The 15,962-nt window shown below is 32.8% G+C and overlaps 4 protein-coding genes across 17 annotated transcripts in view; 2 read left to right on the plus strand and 2 right to left on the minus strand.

The window, feature by feature from the left end:
* Positions 1–215: 215 nt before the first annotated feature.
* On the minus strand, positions 216–2,655 carry LOC124429572 (kelch domain-containing protein 10 homolog). Of its 2 annotated transcripts, XM_046975024.1 has the most exons (4): positions 2,518–2,655; positions 1,254–1,951; positions 809–1,138; positions 216–723 (listed from the first exon to the last, which is right to left on the minus strand). In XM_046975024.1, exons 2-4 carry the CDS (start codon positions 1,926–1,928, stop codon positions 550–552), a joined length of 1,179 nt encoding a protein of 392 aa, XP_046830980.1. In that variant the 5' UTR covers positions 1,929–1,951; positions 2,518–2,655; the 3' UTR covers positions 216–549. The 2 variants fall into 2 exon arrangements, with proteins under 2 accessions (XP_046830980.1, XP_046830979.1); XM_046975023.1 differs by lacking the exon at positions 2,518–2,655 and having other exon boundaries at positions 217–723; positions 1,254–2,511.
* Positions 2,656–2,941: 286 nt separating this feature from the next.
* On the plus strand, positions 2,942–14,055 carry LOC124429573 (RWD domain-containing protein 4). 5 transcript variants are annotated; one of them, XR_006943484.1, is made up of 9 exons: positions 2,942–3,559; positions 3,807–3,916; positions 3,995–4,190; positions 4,274–4,480; positions 5,312–5,681; positions 5,769–5,880; positions 7,639–7,779; positions 7,860–9,496; positions 9,624–14,055. XR_006943484.1 is itself a non-coding variant. In XM_046975025.1 (4 exons), exons 1-4 carry the CDS (start codon positions 3,455–3,457, stop codon positions 4,439–4,441), a joined length of 579 nt encoding a protein of 192 aa, XP_046830981.1. In that variant the 5' UTR covers positions 2,944–3,454; the 3' UTR covers positions 4,442–4,534. The 5 variants fall into 5 exon arrangements, 1 of the variants encoding a protein (XP_046830981.1); XR_006943485.1 differs by lacking the exon at positions 5,312–5,681 and having other exon boundaries at positions 2,943–3,559; XR_006943486.1 differs by lacking the exons at positions 7,639–7,779; positions 7,860–9,496; positions 9,624–14,055 and adding an exon at positions 5,960–6,075.
* On the minus strand, positions 4,455–9,656 carry LOC124429570 (RUS family member 1). Of its 7 annotated transcripts, none has more exons than XM_046975009.1 (10): positions 9,549–9,656; positions 6,630–6,701; positions 6,384–6,541; positions 6,117–6,277; positions 5,774–5,966; positions 5,573–5,688; positions 5,309–5,505; positions 4,982–5,235; positions 4,730–4,901; positions 4,455–4,669 (listed from the first exon to the last, which is right to left on the minus strand). In XM_046975009.1, the coding sequence occupies exons 1-10, from the start codon at positions 9,589–9,591 to the stop codon at positions 4,599–4,601; spliced, it is 1,437 nt and encodes a 478-aa protein (XP_046830965.1). In that variant the 5' UTR covers positions 9,592–9,656; the 3' UTR covers positions 4,455–4,598. The 7 variants fall into 7 exon arrangements, with proteins under 7 accessions (XP_046830965.1, XP_046830964.1, XP_046830971.1 ...); XM_046975008.1 differs by lacking the exon at positions 9,549–9,656 and adding an exon at positions 7,222–7,631; XM_046975015.1 differs by lacking the exon at positions 9,549–9,656 and adding an exon at positions 7,846–7,977 and having other exon boundaries at positions 4,456–4,669.
* Positions 5,769–15,962, plus strand: part of LOC124429571 (TNF receptor-associated factor 4) — a 28,610-nt gene continuing 18,416 nt past the window's right edge. Inside the window, exon 1 of one of the 3 annotated variants that reach the window (XM_046975020.1) lies at positions 5,769–5,880. The gene's annotated coding sequence lies outside the window, so the exon portion shown is untranslated. Of the gene's footprint in view, positions 5,881–10,408; positions 10,519–10,895; positions 11,019–15,962 lie in introns of those variants that run through there. The other 2 variants (XM_046975019.1, XM_046975018.1) reach the window with 2 other exon arrangements.

The following is a 15,962-nucleotide window of genomic DNA, read 5'->3' on the forward strand; positions in this document are numbered from 1 at the left end:
TATTTTATAACTTAGTATATAAGAGAATATCATTTGTTTGAAATAACATTATTAACTTTTAAAATAGAGTTTGGAACAAGTATTAATCATCGATGTAAATATTTTATAAATTTTCAATTATAATCCATCTTTTTATATATACAATTACTTTATGATACTATAGAAATTTTATAATGTAAAAATTCATGAACATGATACTTCTAATAATTTTTAATATTCTTTCTCTAGTAAGGTAAAAATTTTTTTGTTTCGTATATCAAATAATTCCATAATAAAATAATGTTAATAAAACTTATAACTTGATTAATTCCGTTAGATATACAAATTGATTACTGTTTTCTTATGTTATTGTACTGATTTAAAAAAAAAAAAAAAAGCTTAAAAAATTACTTTTTAAAAAATACTTTAAAAGAAGCTTTTAAAAAATACTATGAATAAATTCTAGCAATATTGAAAGATAATTATAATGTTCATGCAATAAATAACCGATAATAATGACCAATGTTCCAAAATATATGACAAGTACTTCAAATGTTAGTGTAAAGTAGATTATATGCAAGGATCGAGTCTTCGAACGAATTTTAATGGTATACCAATGTGAAGCAATTTATCAGGTGATCTTTTTCTCAAATCCGAAATGTAATAATTTAATGCTAGCCAACATATTTCAGATAATTTAGGTATTGTTAACCAAACAGCATAAATAGCATCTGTTCTTGCTGCCTGCAATAAACATTTTAGAAAATGACAAAATGACAAAATCTTTAATATAATATTATTTGTGCAAGAATGATAAAATGATACTTACTTTATCGCGGTGCATGCTTACACCACCAAAAGTATACATACGACCTTGAGGAGTTAAAGCAGCAGAATGAAAGAATAAGGGACGTGGGAGTTTACATTTTCTTAGGCAAGTCCATTGCATTTCACTCAAGTCTAGTCTCCAAACGTCGGAAAAGACAAAAGTACCATTCGTACCTCCAGAAATAACAACATAAGTTACACCCGTCTTTTCATCCATATATTGGACTATGCCATGACAGCGTCTAGGAGCAGGAATTGTATTATCTTCGCTATCGCCCTGAGTATTTAAAATCGTCCACTTTCTTTTTTCCAGATTAAAAGTTGGTATTTCCTTAAAATCCACATAAATATATATATACATATATATATATATATATATATGTATGTATGTATATATATTTAATATATGTAAGAAGTATTATAGTATTCGCAGAAAAAATACTTACTGCTAAACTAAAAGCTTCAGAATCAGTACCTCCACCTATAACATAAATATTCTTTCCATCAAATCCAAGCTCGTGCCTATATCGTCCCATTGGTTCTGACAAATCCTTTCCAGTACAAATGTATACCTTTTCCCACAGTCCAGTTTTAAAATTAAATCTGTGAATATCGCAAGTATATTCTCGGCCAGTTGTACCACCAATGGTATAAAGATATGGTTCGTGAAATAGCAGAGCTTGTCCGTATTGTGGCTTTGGCATGTCACCCTTTGCTGGCACTATTGTTGTTTTGCCATCATCAACGTTACACACATAAAGCTGATTGTTACAGCTGTCACCAAAGGGTACACCTGTTCCACCATAAACTATCAATGCATTGCCCTTCAAAATCACTGCATTAGATGCTAGTTCATCTGGCAAATTTTCTCGTCCAGGTAAACGTTTCCATTGATTCGTGGCCAAATTAAATTTCCAAATTTCTTTGAAAAGTGGCTTACTAGAGAGCCATATGCGATCATTTCTCATGTCACGATCGTAATCGGCGATGCATGGGTTAAATCCGCCATAGGAATAAAGATTTTTATGATCGCACACTATTCTGTGTCCGCTTCTTGCTTTTGGTCGTTCCAGGCATCGTGAGCGATGCCTCACAATGACAAACGGTTTAAATACATACATTTTATCGTTGCTTCATAACTTTCCTAAAGAACGAACGGTTAGGTTTACGAAGTTTGTTGTTAAATTCTCAAAAAGTAAACACTTAAAAATAAATTGGCCCAACAAATTTATGATTAACGTTTTCTACGTGGCTCTCAACATACAGATTAATCAAACAATGATATTTCTTTAATTTCATTTAATGATAACAGAGTTTGTACACAATCACGTAAGTACGTGGCTATACGTTTTACGTTGGTTACGACAGAGGGAAGCAATAATGGCGTCTAGCAAGAGAAATTTTTTTCTATTTCCTTCGACTTCTCTTTTCACCAATCTTTTGTTACTTTTTCACTGCTTTTGTCCGTTCTACTCGTAATATTCCCTATCGAACACGATTATTTCTTTCCTAATTCTATAAAGTTAATGATACAAACATTTTCGCCATAACCATATATCGAACGGACGAAACTATATAAATCTTATCTACGAAATATTTTTCAATCTCTTTAAAATAGATTTTCTAATCGTCAAATTCTATCCTATATTTCACGAAGTAAAGTCAATGTAGAAGTGATTGCAAGAAAACGTATGAGAAACAATTGACCACCTGAAAAAGTTGATTTTTTGTTCCTTCTTTTTTCTTTTATATGTTTTTATATTTTTTCTTTTTCTTTCTTTTTCTATTAAATTGTATTTGCGACTGCGCGTCATCGATCAGCTGAGTGATTTACAGCTGGTTATATAGAATGCAGCTGTGCTAAGCTTGATATATTCGTTTTGCACTTCGTAACTTCCTTCTAGAATGAATCTAATTAAGCGTTAATTGCGCCTTTGCATATTCCAATTTGCATACTCCATTCTTGCTTGTAAACATGTCGATCCTTTGCAACGTAATTATTCAATAGAACTTTTAAATAAATAATATTTTTGATACATAATATTGATAGATATTACTACGTGAAGAAAATATTCTTTTATTTATTGCCACGTAAAAACACTTTTTCATGCTGAAAAAATAATACAACTTCTATCTGAGATAATTAGTACAATCAAATACTATGAAGAAATGTATATAAAGTATATACATTTTGTAATTAAAATCAATTATTTGATCAAAAATAATAAATAGCGAATATATACTTGTATATTATACATTATTTTTATAAAAATCAAATCATTAGTTCGTTTCCACACTATCTATGAAATAAAACTCCCAGCACTGCATTTCTTCATAGTTTTTTCCTACAGGAGAAAAATTTCTTTTTATATTCATTAATATTTTTATATTATTACTATTACTATATAATATACAACAGTAGTATTCAACATTATTCTCCGCTTGTGCCTTGTAATTCATATATTGTCCATACCTGTCGCTGCAGTCGCACAGGTATCATTCTATATATATCTTTTTAGAATGACGCCATCTATAATATAAAGTGGAGCTTTGTTGAAGTTTATTTCTAACCTAACTAAAACGCATGATCGAACCTTGAGATATAAACGTGTAAAATTATAAAGAATAAAATAGTTGGAATAAGGAAATGAGTGATGTCGAATTACAAGAGGAAGAAAGAGAAGTGTTACTTTCTATTTATGAGGGTGATCCAGCATTCAATCAGTTAACACCTACTACCTTCCAATACAAGGTTCGATATATTGCAAAAGTTTCATTTTCACTTGAAAAACAAATTTTTCTCACGTCGTATCATCATTATTTGTACTCTTGTGAATATTAATTAAAAATTCGAGAATTAATTTATGTAAAATTAGACCCCAGCAACTTTTGACATTTTGCCAAGTCTTTTTTTTCTTTTTTTTTTTGAAAAATTAAAAAAAAAAAAATATGTCACTTTTAATGTAAATATTTGCGTCTAAATATATTTTTATATACAGTATGGAGAAGATAATGACATGAAGTCATTCCTATTGGAAATTTCATGGAGTGCGACATATCCATCTGAAAGGCCAAACATCAATATGAATACATTTTACAATAAGCACATGTAAGTGAGTTGACAAGGTCATCTGATTTTTTTCGTATTCTATGGTTTTGATTAAAGGTAAATAATTGGAATATATAGTGTGCAAGAAGTAAAGGATGAATTAGTGAAAAAATTAGAAGCAGAAGCAGATCAATGGTTAGGTAGTGCCATGACATATACGTTGTTCCAGTATGTTCAAGAGCATCTTACAGAATTATTATCTATGCAACCAGATTCTATTGCAGAAATAAATTCACAAACCAGTAAACTTAAAATATCAAATGAGAATCAACAGGTAGATGAAAAAATATGTATTTAATATTCTGTTATATCGTCACAAAGAAATATATAAGAATTAAAAATTTCTTTATCGTAAAGGCGGAAGAAGCTGTAAAAAGGCCAAAGAAAGAACAACTAAGCAAAGCTCAAAAACGTAGACAATGGAATAAAGCAGATGGAAAAGGAGAGAGACCACGAGGGTGGGATTGGGTCGATATAGTGAAACATTTATCACAAACTGGTCCAAAACAGGAACAAGAGTCTTAGTTCAAATTTTCTAAGACTACTGTACAGATTTAAAAAAAGGTGTGTCATATTTTTATAAAATGCTAGAAATAAAGTTTTCTCTCTTTCTCTCTCTCTCTCTCTCTCTCTCTCTCTCTCTCTCTCTCTCTCTCTCTCTCTCTCTTGACTGATCTTATAGTTATTTCTGGGATTGTTTCCATACACATCTCCATGAATTCATGGGTAAAAGATTAATCTTCAAATTCCATCCTAAAAATATTCAATGTATTTTATATAAACATTATTCTACTATTTATTATCATTACGTACCTTTGTCATCTAAATGTTTTACAAAAGTTTGATACTCTTTTTCAATAATAGTATTTGTATCATAAAAGGTAGTTTCTATGGATGAAAAAGAGCTATGATATTTCTTAGAAAGAAGATATATACGTATTAAAGGAAATGAAGGTTTACATGTTTCAGTCGTTAATAACAATTCCTAAAAGAAAAGATATAAGTAGTTAGTAAGTTAACGAAAAAAAAATGAAAGGACAATTGTGAACGATCAAAAAAACTTACAATTGGAAGTCGTTGTGTCATACTTGTTAATATGCCACAAAGGCAAGCATGAAAGTATGCTTTTAATATTTCATTCTGTTCTATGTTTTTTTTTAGTACTACAAAAATAATTTTTTCCTTAATATCCACAAATATTAAATATTCTTTATGTTGAAAATCTTTTAGAAAATCTTCCAATGTATCATTGCCATTTCTTTTAAAAATATATGAAAGTGATACCCCTAATTTTATATGAAAACCACATATATCTTTTGCTAGAAAAAAGAATAAAATTGGTATTGAAATTGTCTTAGATATTATTAGAATAAAAATGGGAATTATTCTTACTAGGTTTCCCCAAAAGGAAAACAGATTCTTTTTTATTAATTTCTGCCGCATCAAGAACGGTTTCATGAATAAGATAATATTTAACTAACAAAGCAAGACGATCTTCATTTAATGTGTTTAACCGTAAAGCTTTAACTGCTGAATAATTGGCATATAAATGCACTGCCACCAAGAAGACATATAATTCTAATAAATATCTGTAAAGAAAAAATTCATACACGACAGTAATAAATAATTTATAGAAGAGTAAATCAATAAAATTACCGTCCATCATAAATGTACGACAGTATGAAAATTCCAACAAAAGATGCAACAAGATTAACACAGGTTTCTTGACTTCCATCTTTAGCTGATACATCTGCCAAATTGTTTTGTAAGGCCTAACATAAAATATAACATGTTAATTACAAGTAATGTCTTTCAATGATATTTACATGGGAAATGAATTAATATTTTGCAGGAAACCTGATGTTGCGTTAATGCAGCTCTGGTTGCACCACCGGCTACACCAACAATAGACTTCATTGCGGTTGAAGCACACAATATGGCCATTGAATGAGCTGAGAAATAAGGTATTAGTAATTCCATGCCCATTGCCACATCATTAAGAATATCCGCAAACAATCTCCATTTTTTACATTGTCCATCTAGGTCAGTCCTAATAGATCAGAATGTTTATAATAGAAAGAACAAGTTACACCGTAGATTGATAATATTTAAGATTTGTCATGTTGACATCGATTACAAGATAAAACTTATTAACAGTTTTTATGAGCGGTTCACATAGTAAAACATTTATATAGCTTACCCGTTCCACCATGCAAAAATTATGCGCCCGACCATACCAGTTCCATCTTTTAAAATCCAAGTTATTGCTGCAGCTAAAGGTGTCGCAGTAGATTCTCCAACACCTACTCCTTGCATAATTGAATGAGTTGTGAGAGTACCCATTATGGTACTTGCAAATGCCTATTACATTATTACAATTTTTCTTAAATTAAATTCTATTTTTTTAAACATATAACGACAAATAGAACTCGCTCGCTCGTCTATTATTTTACATAAGAATTCTAACCTGCACTGTATCCCATATTTGATAAGGAATGTAATCAGGATGAACACTGTCAGGAAATCCTTGAGGTAAAAAAACGTCTTTGATAATCGACAAAATTCCAGATAATAAGGGCTTTACATTTTTCGAGCCAGTTTGTAAATTGATTATCGACGAGCGATCTAACCTCATAACGACAATTATATATTAGAGATATGGTAAATGTTATTTATTAAAGATATTTTTCATAAAAAAAAAAAAGTAATTCACCTTTCGATCTAACATATATATTATCTTCCTCGTTGCCATATATTTCACTAAATAAAATTTGGTCCTGCATTGCTAATAAAAAAAATAACATTTATCGGTATTCACGAGTTTACGTTCGCAAGCACGTTTTTATAAAATAGCAGATGTTTATTCGTTATTAAATTATTTATTATTATATTGTTTATTACACTCGTTATTACTTAATACCTACGTAAATTAATTAATGTAATATATTTTTGAATTTCTATTATTGTTTATTTTATTTGTAATCACATTGTTATATCACATTATTCATTAAAAATTGAGTATTTAATTTGATTCGACTGAAATTAGCCGATAATAATATCTGTTATAAGAAGGGGGAAAGAAGAGAAAACAAAAAGAGATTATTAAAAAAGTAAATATGGATTTTGGTGAGTGATCGTAAAATTTGCAGGTTATCTTTTTTACAAAATTTTCTAATCGCATGAATAATGATATAATTCGAAAATATATTACGTGTAAATTATAATGAACGAAAATGAGATACGCAATATATTGGTACGTATTCAGGAAATTGAAAGATTGCAGGCAGAACTTCGTAACTTATTACCGCGTGTGAACAATCGCATGCATATTGAAAAACCAATAGAAAGTTCAAATTTAGAAAGAGAATCATCATCGACTATTCGTTTTCCATCTCTCTTAACATTTTCTGATATAAATGAGAATTCAAATGTTAAAAAAAATGATCGTAACTTCAGAGACATTCGTTCGTCGATGATGAATATGAAAGAACAATCTGTAAAAAATGTTGCAGCTTCTAAAAGAGCATCCTTAAATACTATTAACGATTCTTTCGCAAAATTGTATTGTACCAATAAGAAGGAACTTCCGAATATATCAGAAAATTCCATTAAAACTCAGTCAAGAAATTTTAAATCTTCACATTCGAGATCTGCTTTGAACAATAAGAAAACATCTCACGTTTCAACCATATCCGATAAGATTGCTAATAATATTTCAAAAGTTCAAGATCCTACGAAATCCGAGAAGCAGAAGATAAATCACCATTCCAAACTAGGTAGTATAAATAAGAACAAAAAAAGTGAAAATGAGGAGATATTGTCGGGAAATAAAAAGAAATCAAATTTATCGTCAGTTAATTCCAGTGAGTTACGATATTTACATTATGTAATATTGAAAATTTTTATAATAGCCATGGAATTCACCATACACTCCTATCCGCAGACATCGGATGTGCGGGAACACGTGGAAAAATTCGAAAACAATCAACGAATGTTCGTGTGTCAGGGAACTCAGACCGAACGAAAAAGAAGTAACAATCTTACGACGAAAGAAAGAAATTTTAAATACGACGTTTTTGGGAAAATATTGAAACGTTTAGGTTATTGCATTTTGGACGATCGAACTATATCATTTATTGATCGTTACTCGAATGATAAAACAACATATAGTGCTCTACGTAAAGTGAAGAGGTCGCCTTTTATCATTAACGAAGTACCGAAGACCGACGAAATTCTTCCTTCCATTAATAATGTAATTATTTGTAAAGATTTTCCAACGAATGATGTTGCTGGTTCAAACTTGGACGATAATGTGTTTACCATTTGTAAGATTATCAAAAAATTCAATGGGATTGATAAATTATCGAAGATCTTTAATATGTCCTTGAAGGAAAAAGGTTTCTCTGAAATCTTACGACGTAACAGTCGATCAACTAAAACAGGAGATAATTTAAACGATCAACTGTACTTAACTCTCGATAGGGATTTACGATTGGAATCGCTCGAGGCGATTGAAACGAAAACGTCTCGTAAGAAGAGACATCCTTTTAAATTTCTTCGTAAAATTTGTATCTGTATAAATATCTGAAGAAAATGATCGAGGGGATATTTCGAAGTGTCCGATTGATTTGCTGATTGATTAAAAAAAAAAAAAAATGAGTATATAAAAATCAATTAAAATTTTTGGAGCCGTTTGATAAGTTTGAAAGCGCCATCTAGAAAGGCGATGACCGTGCGAACTACAAGAGGATATTCTCCCTGATGATAGGCTATATTGATGCACGCGTGTACGTATGGAAAACTTGTATGCGTAAATGCATACAGGTATATGCAATGCTTTGTTACAAAAAGTATATATTTATCTTATCATGAGAAATATGTTTTTCATAGAAAAATAATTAAAACTCTTGTATAAAATTGATAAAATTGAAACAATGCGTGTCGTCGATAAATTCTTTGAAAAAATTCATAACGTTGTCTGTAAAAAGAAAAATAACAAATAAAAAAAAAAAAAAAAAAAAAAAGAAAGGAAAGAAAGAAAATAATTTAAGAAAAAGATCGAAGATCATGAATCGAGAAAATGAACGGATTGATTAATTCAATTTCAATTTCTTTTAGGTAGGCATTAGATCGAAATTGAATATAGAAATTGAAATGAAGAGGATATAGTTGAATGCACTGGAATAGCGCGAATAAACGATCGAGACGAGAAGTTAGAGGTTCGAATCCAGCGTCGTTATCCCCTCCGTTCGTTCAGACCCTCTCGTTTTGCAGTCAACGACTCCACGGATGGTGGTGCTGCACTTGCGTGCACACTCGTGGATCGAGGACTACGACGGCGTTGTGCATACAGAGACGCAATAGAAAGGTGCAAGCTATTTCTCAGAGTCCATAGAACGACATAAAGGCGAGCTGATGTACGACGATCGATCGATAAGTCGAATTTAGAAGAGATTACGTAACAACGTTAGAATTTACAGAACCAATTCGCCGATCGACTTTTAGCTTACGAATGCATTTAATTTAAAATTCCGCATAAAGCTTTACAATTTAACTGATTTACCTGATAATAATAATAAGGTAGTAGCCGTAAATGGTATTCGACAATTCGCATGCCGTTTGCGTGTATTACCTGGACGTATTCCAAACTTAGAATTCCACGAATGTTCACGCATCGTGGAATTAACTTGATTTCTCTTTATTACAGACACTAGTTGCTACTCCATAACACTAGGGAGTTATTGGTAATATAGCAAGATCCAGACATATACAGGTACACGGGCATACACTTGTTAAGAGGATCGTTCTACAACAAGAAGAAAGAAAAATAATGGAGACTGGCTAGGGACCAACTAAAGACCGCGTAGTACTTATCCGTATACTTAGCAAGATCGTTTTCTTTCAACACTCAGCCTCGATTCTTTATATCCTGTCCTCCTTCATCCGGTCAATCTCCATTTCAGGAAGAAGAAGCCTCAGAAGTATTACCTCTTTTGAAAAAATATCGATAGAAATAGCGATGGTCGTTTAAAATGGGGGAAAAAAAAAAAAAAAAAAGAAAAAAAAAGATCAGAAAGGAATTTCAATCCCCTTTTACCTACGAAATACATACTTACATACTTTTCTCTCGTCATCCTGTTTTCCTCTTTCCTCTCGTTACCTTTTGTCTCCTTGTCGGTCTTCTTCCTACGTATATCCTCCCCACTCTGATATATCCCACGATCCCTCTCTGTCTCTGGCACTTCCTGTGTTCCGCCACGTTCACCTGTCCGCCGGCACACCGTCACCACATCGCTACCACACCACCTGCCTTCGTAAAAGCACCTAGGTGCAAGGCACAAGGCGAACGTGGCTAAGCTATGTCCTAGGGAGTAGAGACTTTAGTTTCGTGGTATATCAGTTCTCGTATCGCCTACCAACAACAAGTGTGTGACTCTCCTTGTGTGCAACAGAGGCTTAACTTATTCTACACCTCTCTATCTCTCTGGAAACTCAACGCAGTCAATGTTAAGCTACCGTTGACTTCGGTCACTCATCGCGAGTTTTCCCTTTCATCGAAGATAACTACTCGTACTATTCAAAGATCAATCATATATATTTTGGTAATATCTTATCTCTCTCTCTCTCTCTCTCTCTCTCTCTCTCTCTCTCTCTCTCTTTCTCTCACTCGCTTTCTTTACTTCTAAATATATTCGGGCACATGCAATCGTGGATTCCAAACGTGCTTTTATTGGCTTAAACCACTTGTTGCGTCTCTCGAGAGCCTCGGTACATATGCATACTTTGTGTTGCTTTCCTGACGTTCGATAACAGTAAGGTTGTGATCCAACGACAATTTTCCTCGACAAGTGGTAAGTTTATTCGTTGATACTTAAGCTAATATCTAAGCAATCATGATTGCATTGTTGAGATATATTGAATCTACGGATTTTTATTATTATTATTGTTGTTGTTGTTGTTGTTGTTGTTGTTATTGTTGTTGTAGGAATTGGAGAACGTTGGATTTATTATCAAACGAGATATTTATTATTCAACTTTTCTGTGTTTCCTCACAACGAAAATCATAGACTCGCTTTAGGATGACATCCAATTATCTTGTTCGGTAAGTCAATCTTTTCATAATTCGTTATTCACATTTTGAAGTTTGATCATCGCGTTAAATATTTATCCGTTAAATATTTTCACCAAGAAAACTTTCGATTACATTATCAACGATAGCAGAGAGAGAGAGAGAGAGAGAGAGAGAGAGAGAGAGAGAAAGAGAGAGGAATACTGAGACTATAATCAGAAAATCTCCGAGGAGTCGAACGATTCGATTTGAAACACAAATTCAATGGATTGATATTCGTGTCAGGTAGAAAAGCTATCGGATCAATGGACACCTTGTAAATGTGTAAGCGAACACCGGATCAGTCTTCGCGTACACGCACGTTAAAGTTTTCTTCTTTTGAATTTGGATACCGATACTGGATACTAATCGATACGAATGCGTAGACCGTAGATAAAATTATAAATAAAATTCTCAAGTTTACTAAGGAGAGAGAGAGAGAGATGTTGTCAGACTAATGTAAGATGAATCAGAATAGATAAGAACTTGGTATTTATTTTTATTTCTGGCTATATTTGAAACATCTTTTTTGAAATAGTTCTGCATTTGTGACTGTAGATTGTAAATGCGATAACCTTAAGATCATTGCGGAATAATTCTTTGATAATATCGTTCGTTACCTTCATTTCGTTACAAGTAGCAAACATAATTAAAAATGATAACGGGAAGGAGGGCAAACATTGAATGCAATTAATGGTAGCTGGTGTTATCTCAAGTTTGTTGTATTGTACATATGATGCATAAGAATCGTATGAGACGACTTTTGAACTTCGTTCTTTACGATGGAGATAATGCTGATGGTTATTATTAGTATTATTATTATTATTATTATTATTATTATTATTGTTATTATTATTGTTATTATTAAATTCAAGACTAGTAAGATTCTATAAAAGGAAAGCCTAAAGAGGTCACACGTACCTATTTACACACGCCCACGAAACTGTTTACCTATCTAGCAAAGCAGCCTCGCGGCGGCTACCATAAACGCGACCGGCCACGTTATTGCCGTTTATCTATTTCTGTCTCTTAATACATTGCTTACGTACCTTTGGAATTTGCTGGTAAATACATAAAGAAGCAAAAGGATTCTGTGGCCGAGCAAAGATCAAAATAATACATAATCTTTCGGACTTTTGGAGAAAAAAAATTTGACGTTTCCTTCCGATAGATGTACTTTCGTACGTCTTTTTTAATTTAATTTTAATTTAACAATACGCGGGCAATGACTATTACGAATTTCTTTTTTTTTTTTTTTTTTAACATTATATTAACAATATTTATAGAGATCTTTCTTTTTTCTTTCTTTCTTTATCGACATTGATTTTTCTTTCTTCCAAAAGTCAACGTAAAACGTAATGAATCTATCGAGTAGAAATTTAAAAGAGAAACATAAAGAAAGCGAAAAAAAAGGACAGAAGGAAATCCCAAAAAAAGAAATGATAAAAAATTCTTGAGAAAAGTTGAGAAACAATAAGATGGTAAAGGAGAAGAAGAAGAAGAAGAAGAAAAAGAAGAGACTTCCTCAGCGTCTGACATTTGCTTGCCATTTGTTTCCTGCACGCTCGGACGTTTCTACCTCGCATACGAATTATAAAAGAATTATTGCGAAAGGAGAGAATATACATACGTAGATGTACACACACACACACACACACACAGAAATCCGATACCAGAATCGATAAAATTCTTTCGGTCGAAAGAAAAAGGGAGAAAATTTCATCGTCGTGAAACGACGGAATGTCGAATCTCGATTTAATACAAACGTATTATATAGTCCTAGGATTTCCAAAGAAAAATGTTGTTGGACCTGTAGAAGAAGAAGAAGAGGAAGGAGGAGGAGAAGAAGAAGAAGAAAGAAAAAGGCGAATTCTCGAGCGAATTCACCTGAAACGAGGCCAACTAACTCGTCGAATGATACTTCAAGCTTAATTGTTGGTAGTTATATAGAAATCGAAATAGTTTATATACTCTACGAACGATAGGAATGTAGAGAAAAGTATCTTCCTGAATTGACATTTTCCTGTTGCTCGCCTCCGTGGCCGTTCACACGTGCCACGCGTTAAACTCTTGTATTTCAATAGTATTCATCTACCCTGTGTCCGATTGCGGATCGATCTCTATATTTATATAAACCTTAGATTTAGATAAATACGTCGTTTTATAATTTTCGACGATTAGTTATTTGATTGTGAATATACATTAAAAAAAAAAAAAAAAGAAAAAAAGAAAAAGAAATCGAAGGAAATTTCAATGAAAAACTTGATCGAGATAGATGGATAAAATTGGATCTCTTATGTGGATGTGATTAGTTGTTGAATCGAGACACTCGGTATCAACGAGCAAGCCAATCTTTTCTCGAACTCGACTTCTAGCAAACTTTCTCTCATCTCCCCGCATGGGGATCTAACGTAAGTAAATGTTTTTTCCTTTTGATAAAACTTTGCAAAACTTTTTTCTTTTACGTTTCAACGTTCGTAACATACATGATAGTTATTATTTGAATATTTCGATATTTTAAGGATCATGAAAGAAGAAAGATTAGAATTGTTTCTTTGGCAAAGTCGATCTCCCTATCGATCATCCGCATAATTGAGTAAAAAGATGACTGAATTTAAAGGATCACGATCGATTATTGTCGATCGTATGCGTTAAGCACGTTTGCTTGCAGTTATCCTTGCAGCTGCCTGCAAGCCCGTAGAGAGCCAGGCACAGGCAGCCTCTTGACAGCTGCAGCTTTTTCCATCTACACTGGTTACTCTGGTTTTAATGCCGTAACTCCTTCGCTCCAGGCCAATACCACTCGATATATAGTGTATGTTATCTGTTAAGAAAAATGAAAAAAAAAGAAAAAAAAAAAAAGAAAAAAAAAAGAAACAGACGAGCTTCAGATGGAAATATGGTTTCATCTTTCGGCTTTTTCTTTTGTTATAACTGTGCATAAGTATAAGAACCCACGAGATATATCGTGAGATTATTTATAAGATTATCTTGCTTTCATTTTACGTAACATAAACGAATCTAAATTTTATCTTTTTTCTCTCTCTCTCCCCTCTATCTCACTATTAATTTATTATTTCTATCTTGATTAGATACTCCCTCTTATAAATATATCTCTTGAGAGGAAAAAGAACGTTCAATTTTTTCAATGTTTGGTGAGTCTCTTCGTGCAGGCAGGTGCAGAGTCAGTATTCGGTTATACATCATATCTCTACGGAAAGAAAAAAAAAAAAAAGAAGAAGAAGAAAGAACAAAACAAAGAAAGAAAAAAAAAGAGAGGAAAAGAAAAACGAAAATAAGAAGAAAAGAAATTCGAGTCGACTCGTGCCTTCTTTAAGTTTCATGGATAAGCTATTTAAAACGTAGCAGCTTCTGGCACACAGCCTCGCCTTATGTTTGATTTTGCTTGCTCGCTCGCGAAAGCATATCGAACAAACTCTCTTGGCGCGAACGCACAACGTAGAGACAGATGTTTCACGACCTACTCTTCTTTCTTACCATCATCGTTTCTTTATGCCAGTTTCGTCGACTCGTCGAAAACTTGTCTTCTCATTTTCTTTTTATCCTTTTCTCTCTCTTTCCCTCTTACACGCATACTCGCTCGAAACCTTATAGGAACGCGTGAAGAACGTAGTTAATCGATAATGCGATTACATGTTCTAAGGGGGGCGGGGGGAGGGGGGGGGGAGGAAAAAAAACAAAACAAAAAAGAAATAAATAAATAAAAGAAAAGAAAAGAGAACAAAAAAATCAATTTCATTCGCGCGCGCATTCCAATCGTTTAAATGACTCTTCGATGGCACGTCTGAATGCTCGAGAAGATTGGTTTGTTGAGACTCGAGATGAACTCGCGGCTTATCCTTTCACTCGGCCGTTTTATGATAGGAGTCTCCCAATGCCCGAGACGTACCCACGTAAATATGTATGTATATGTGCGTATGTTGTCTCTACCGTGCGGTTACTCAACCGTACATAAGAAATAATACAAGGTGTACATTTTGTATTTGGAACGGTGTTAAATGCGATAGTTTGCATAATAAAATATTTTCTTTTTTTTTTTTTTCCTTTTTTGTTTTGTTTCGTTTCTTTATTTTTCTTTATTTAATATAAACAATCCTTTTTATTCGGGCGTTCTCGTCATTCATTGATATTTTCGATGGTTAAAGAAGATTGAAGTTTCACGTGTGTCAGCAGATGTTTTCGTCATTAGAGTTATAACTAGCATAAGCATATACTAGGGATAATCGACTGGCTCGAAAACCGGTCGTAATAGTTTCAGTTTCCGGTCCCCTTCTATCGTTCGCAATTAGTCCCTTGTTTTCGCTTTTGTCAGCTCGACGATGACGACGATGTAGTTAATTGAAATCTTCTATAAACGATACTCACGCACGCTTGATTAATACATTCACACATACATATATATATATATATATATATATATGCATACACATTCTCTAATACCTTAGATAAAAATAATCGTTTCAATGCTGAACACATGTGGATCCAATTTCATTTGGGTTGGTACATATTAATCTGAATAAATAATTATAAATACGTTTTATCTCTTATTTCTTATTCCGTGGATTTTTTTTCTCCCTTTCTTTCTCCTTTTTTCTTTTTTTTTTTTTAATAAACATATACGGTAAAATGAAGTATTAAAGATATAAAGTAGCCTTGTTAATTGCCCAGGCAAGTTTCGCAAACTTGCATCCGGTCGTTGCATTTGCCTCTGAAAGCGTTCTTATCGTCGCATTGTCTTCCAAGTGCAACTGCGTAACCATCCTTTCGCCTGCCATAACTCGAACGAGAAGAATAAGAAGAAGACATGCGTGAAACTTAAATACATACATCGCAGCATAATTCTTTCTTTTTTTCTCTTTTTTCTCTCCTCCTTCGCTTGCTCAAAATACATACACAGAGGACACATACACACGCATA

This window comes from Vespa crabro, chromosome 15, assembly GCF_910589235.1.
Source record: "Vespa crabro chromosome 15, iyVesCrab1.2, whole genome shotgun sequence".
NCBI lineage: Eukaryota > Metazoa > Arthropoda > Insecta > Hymenoptera > Vespidae > Vespa > Vespa crabro.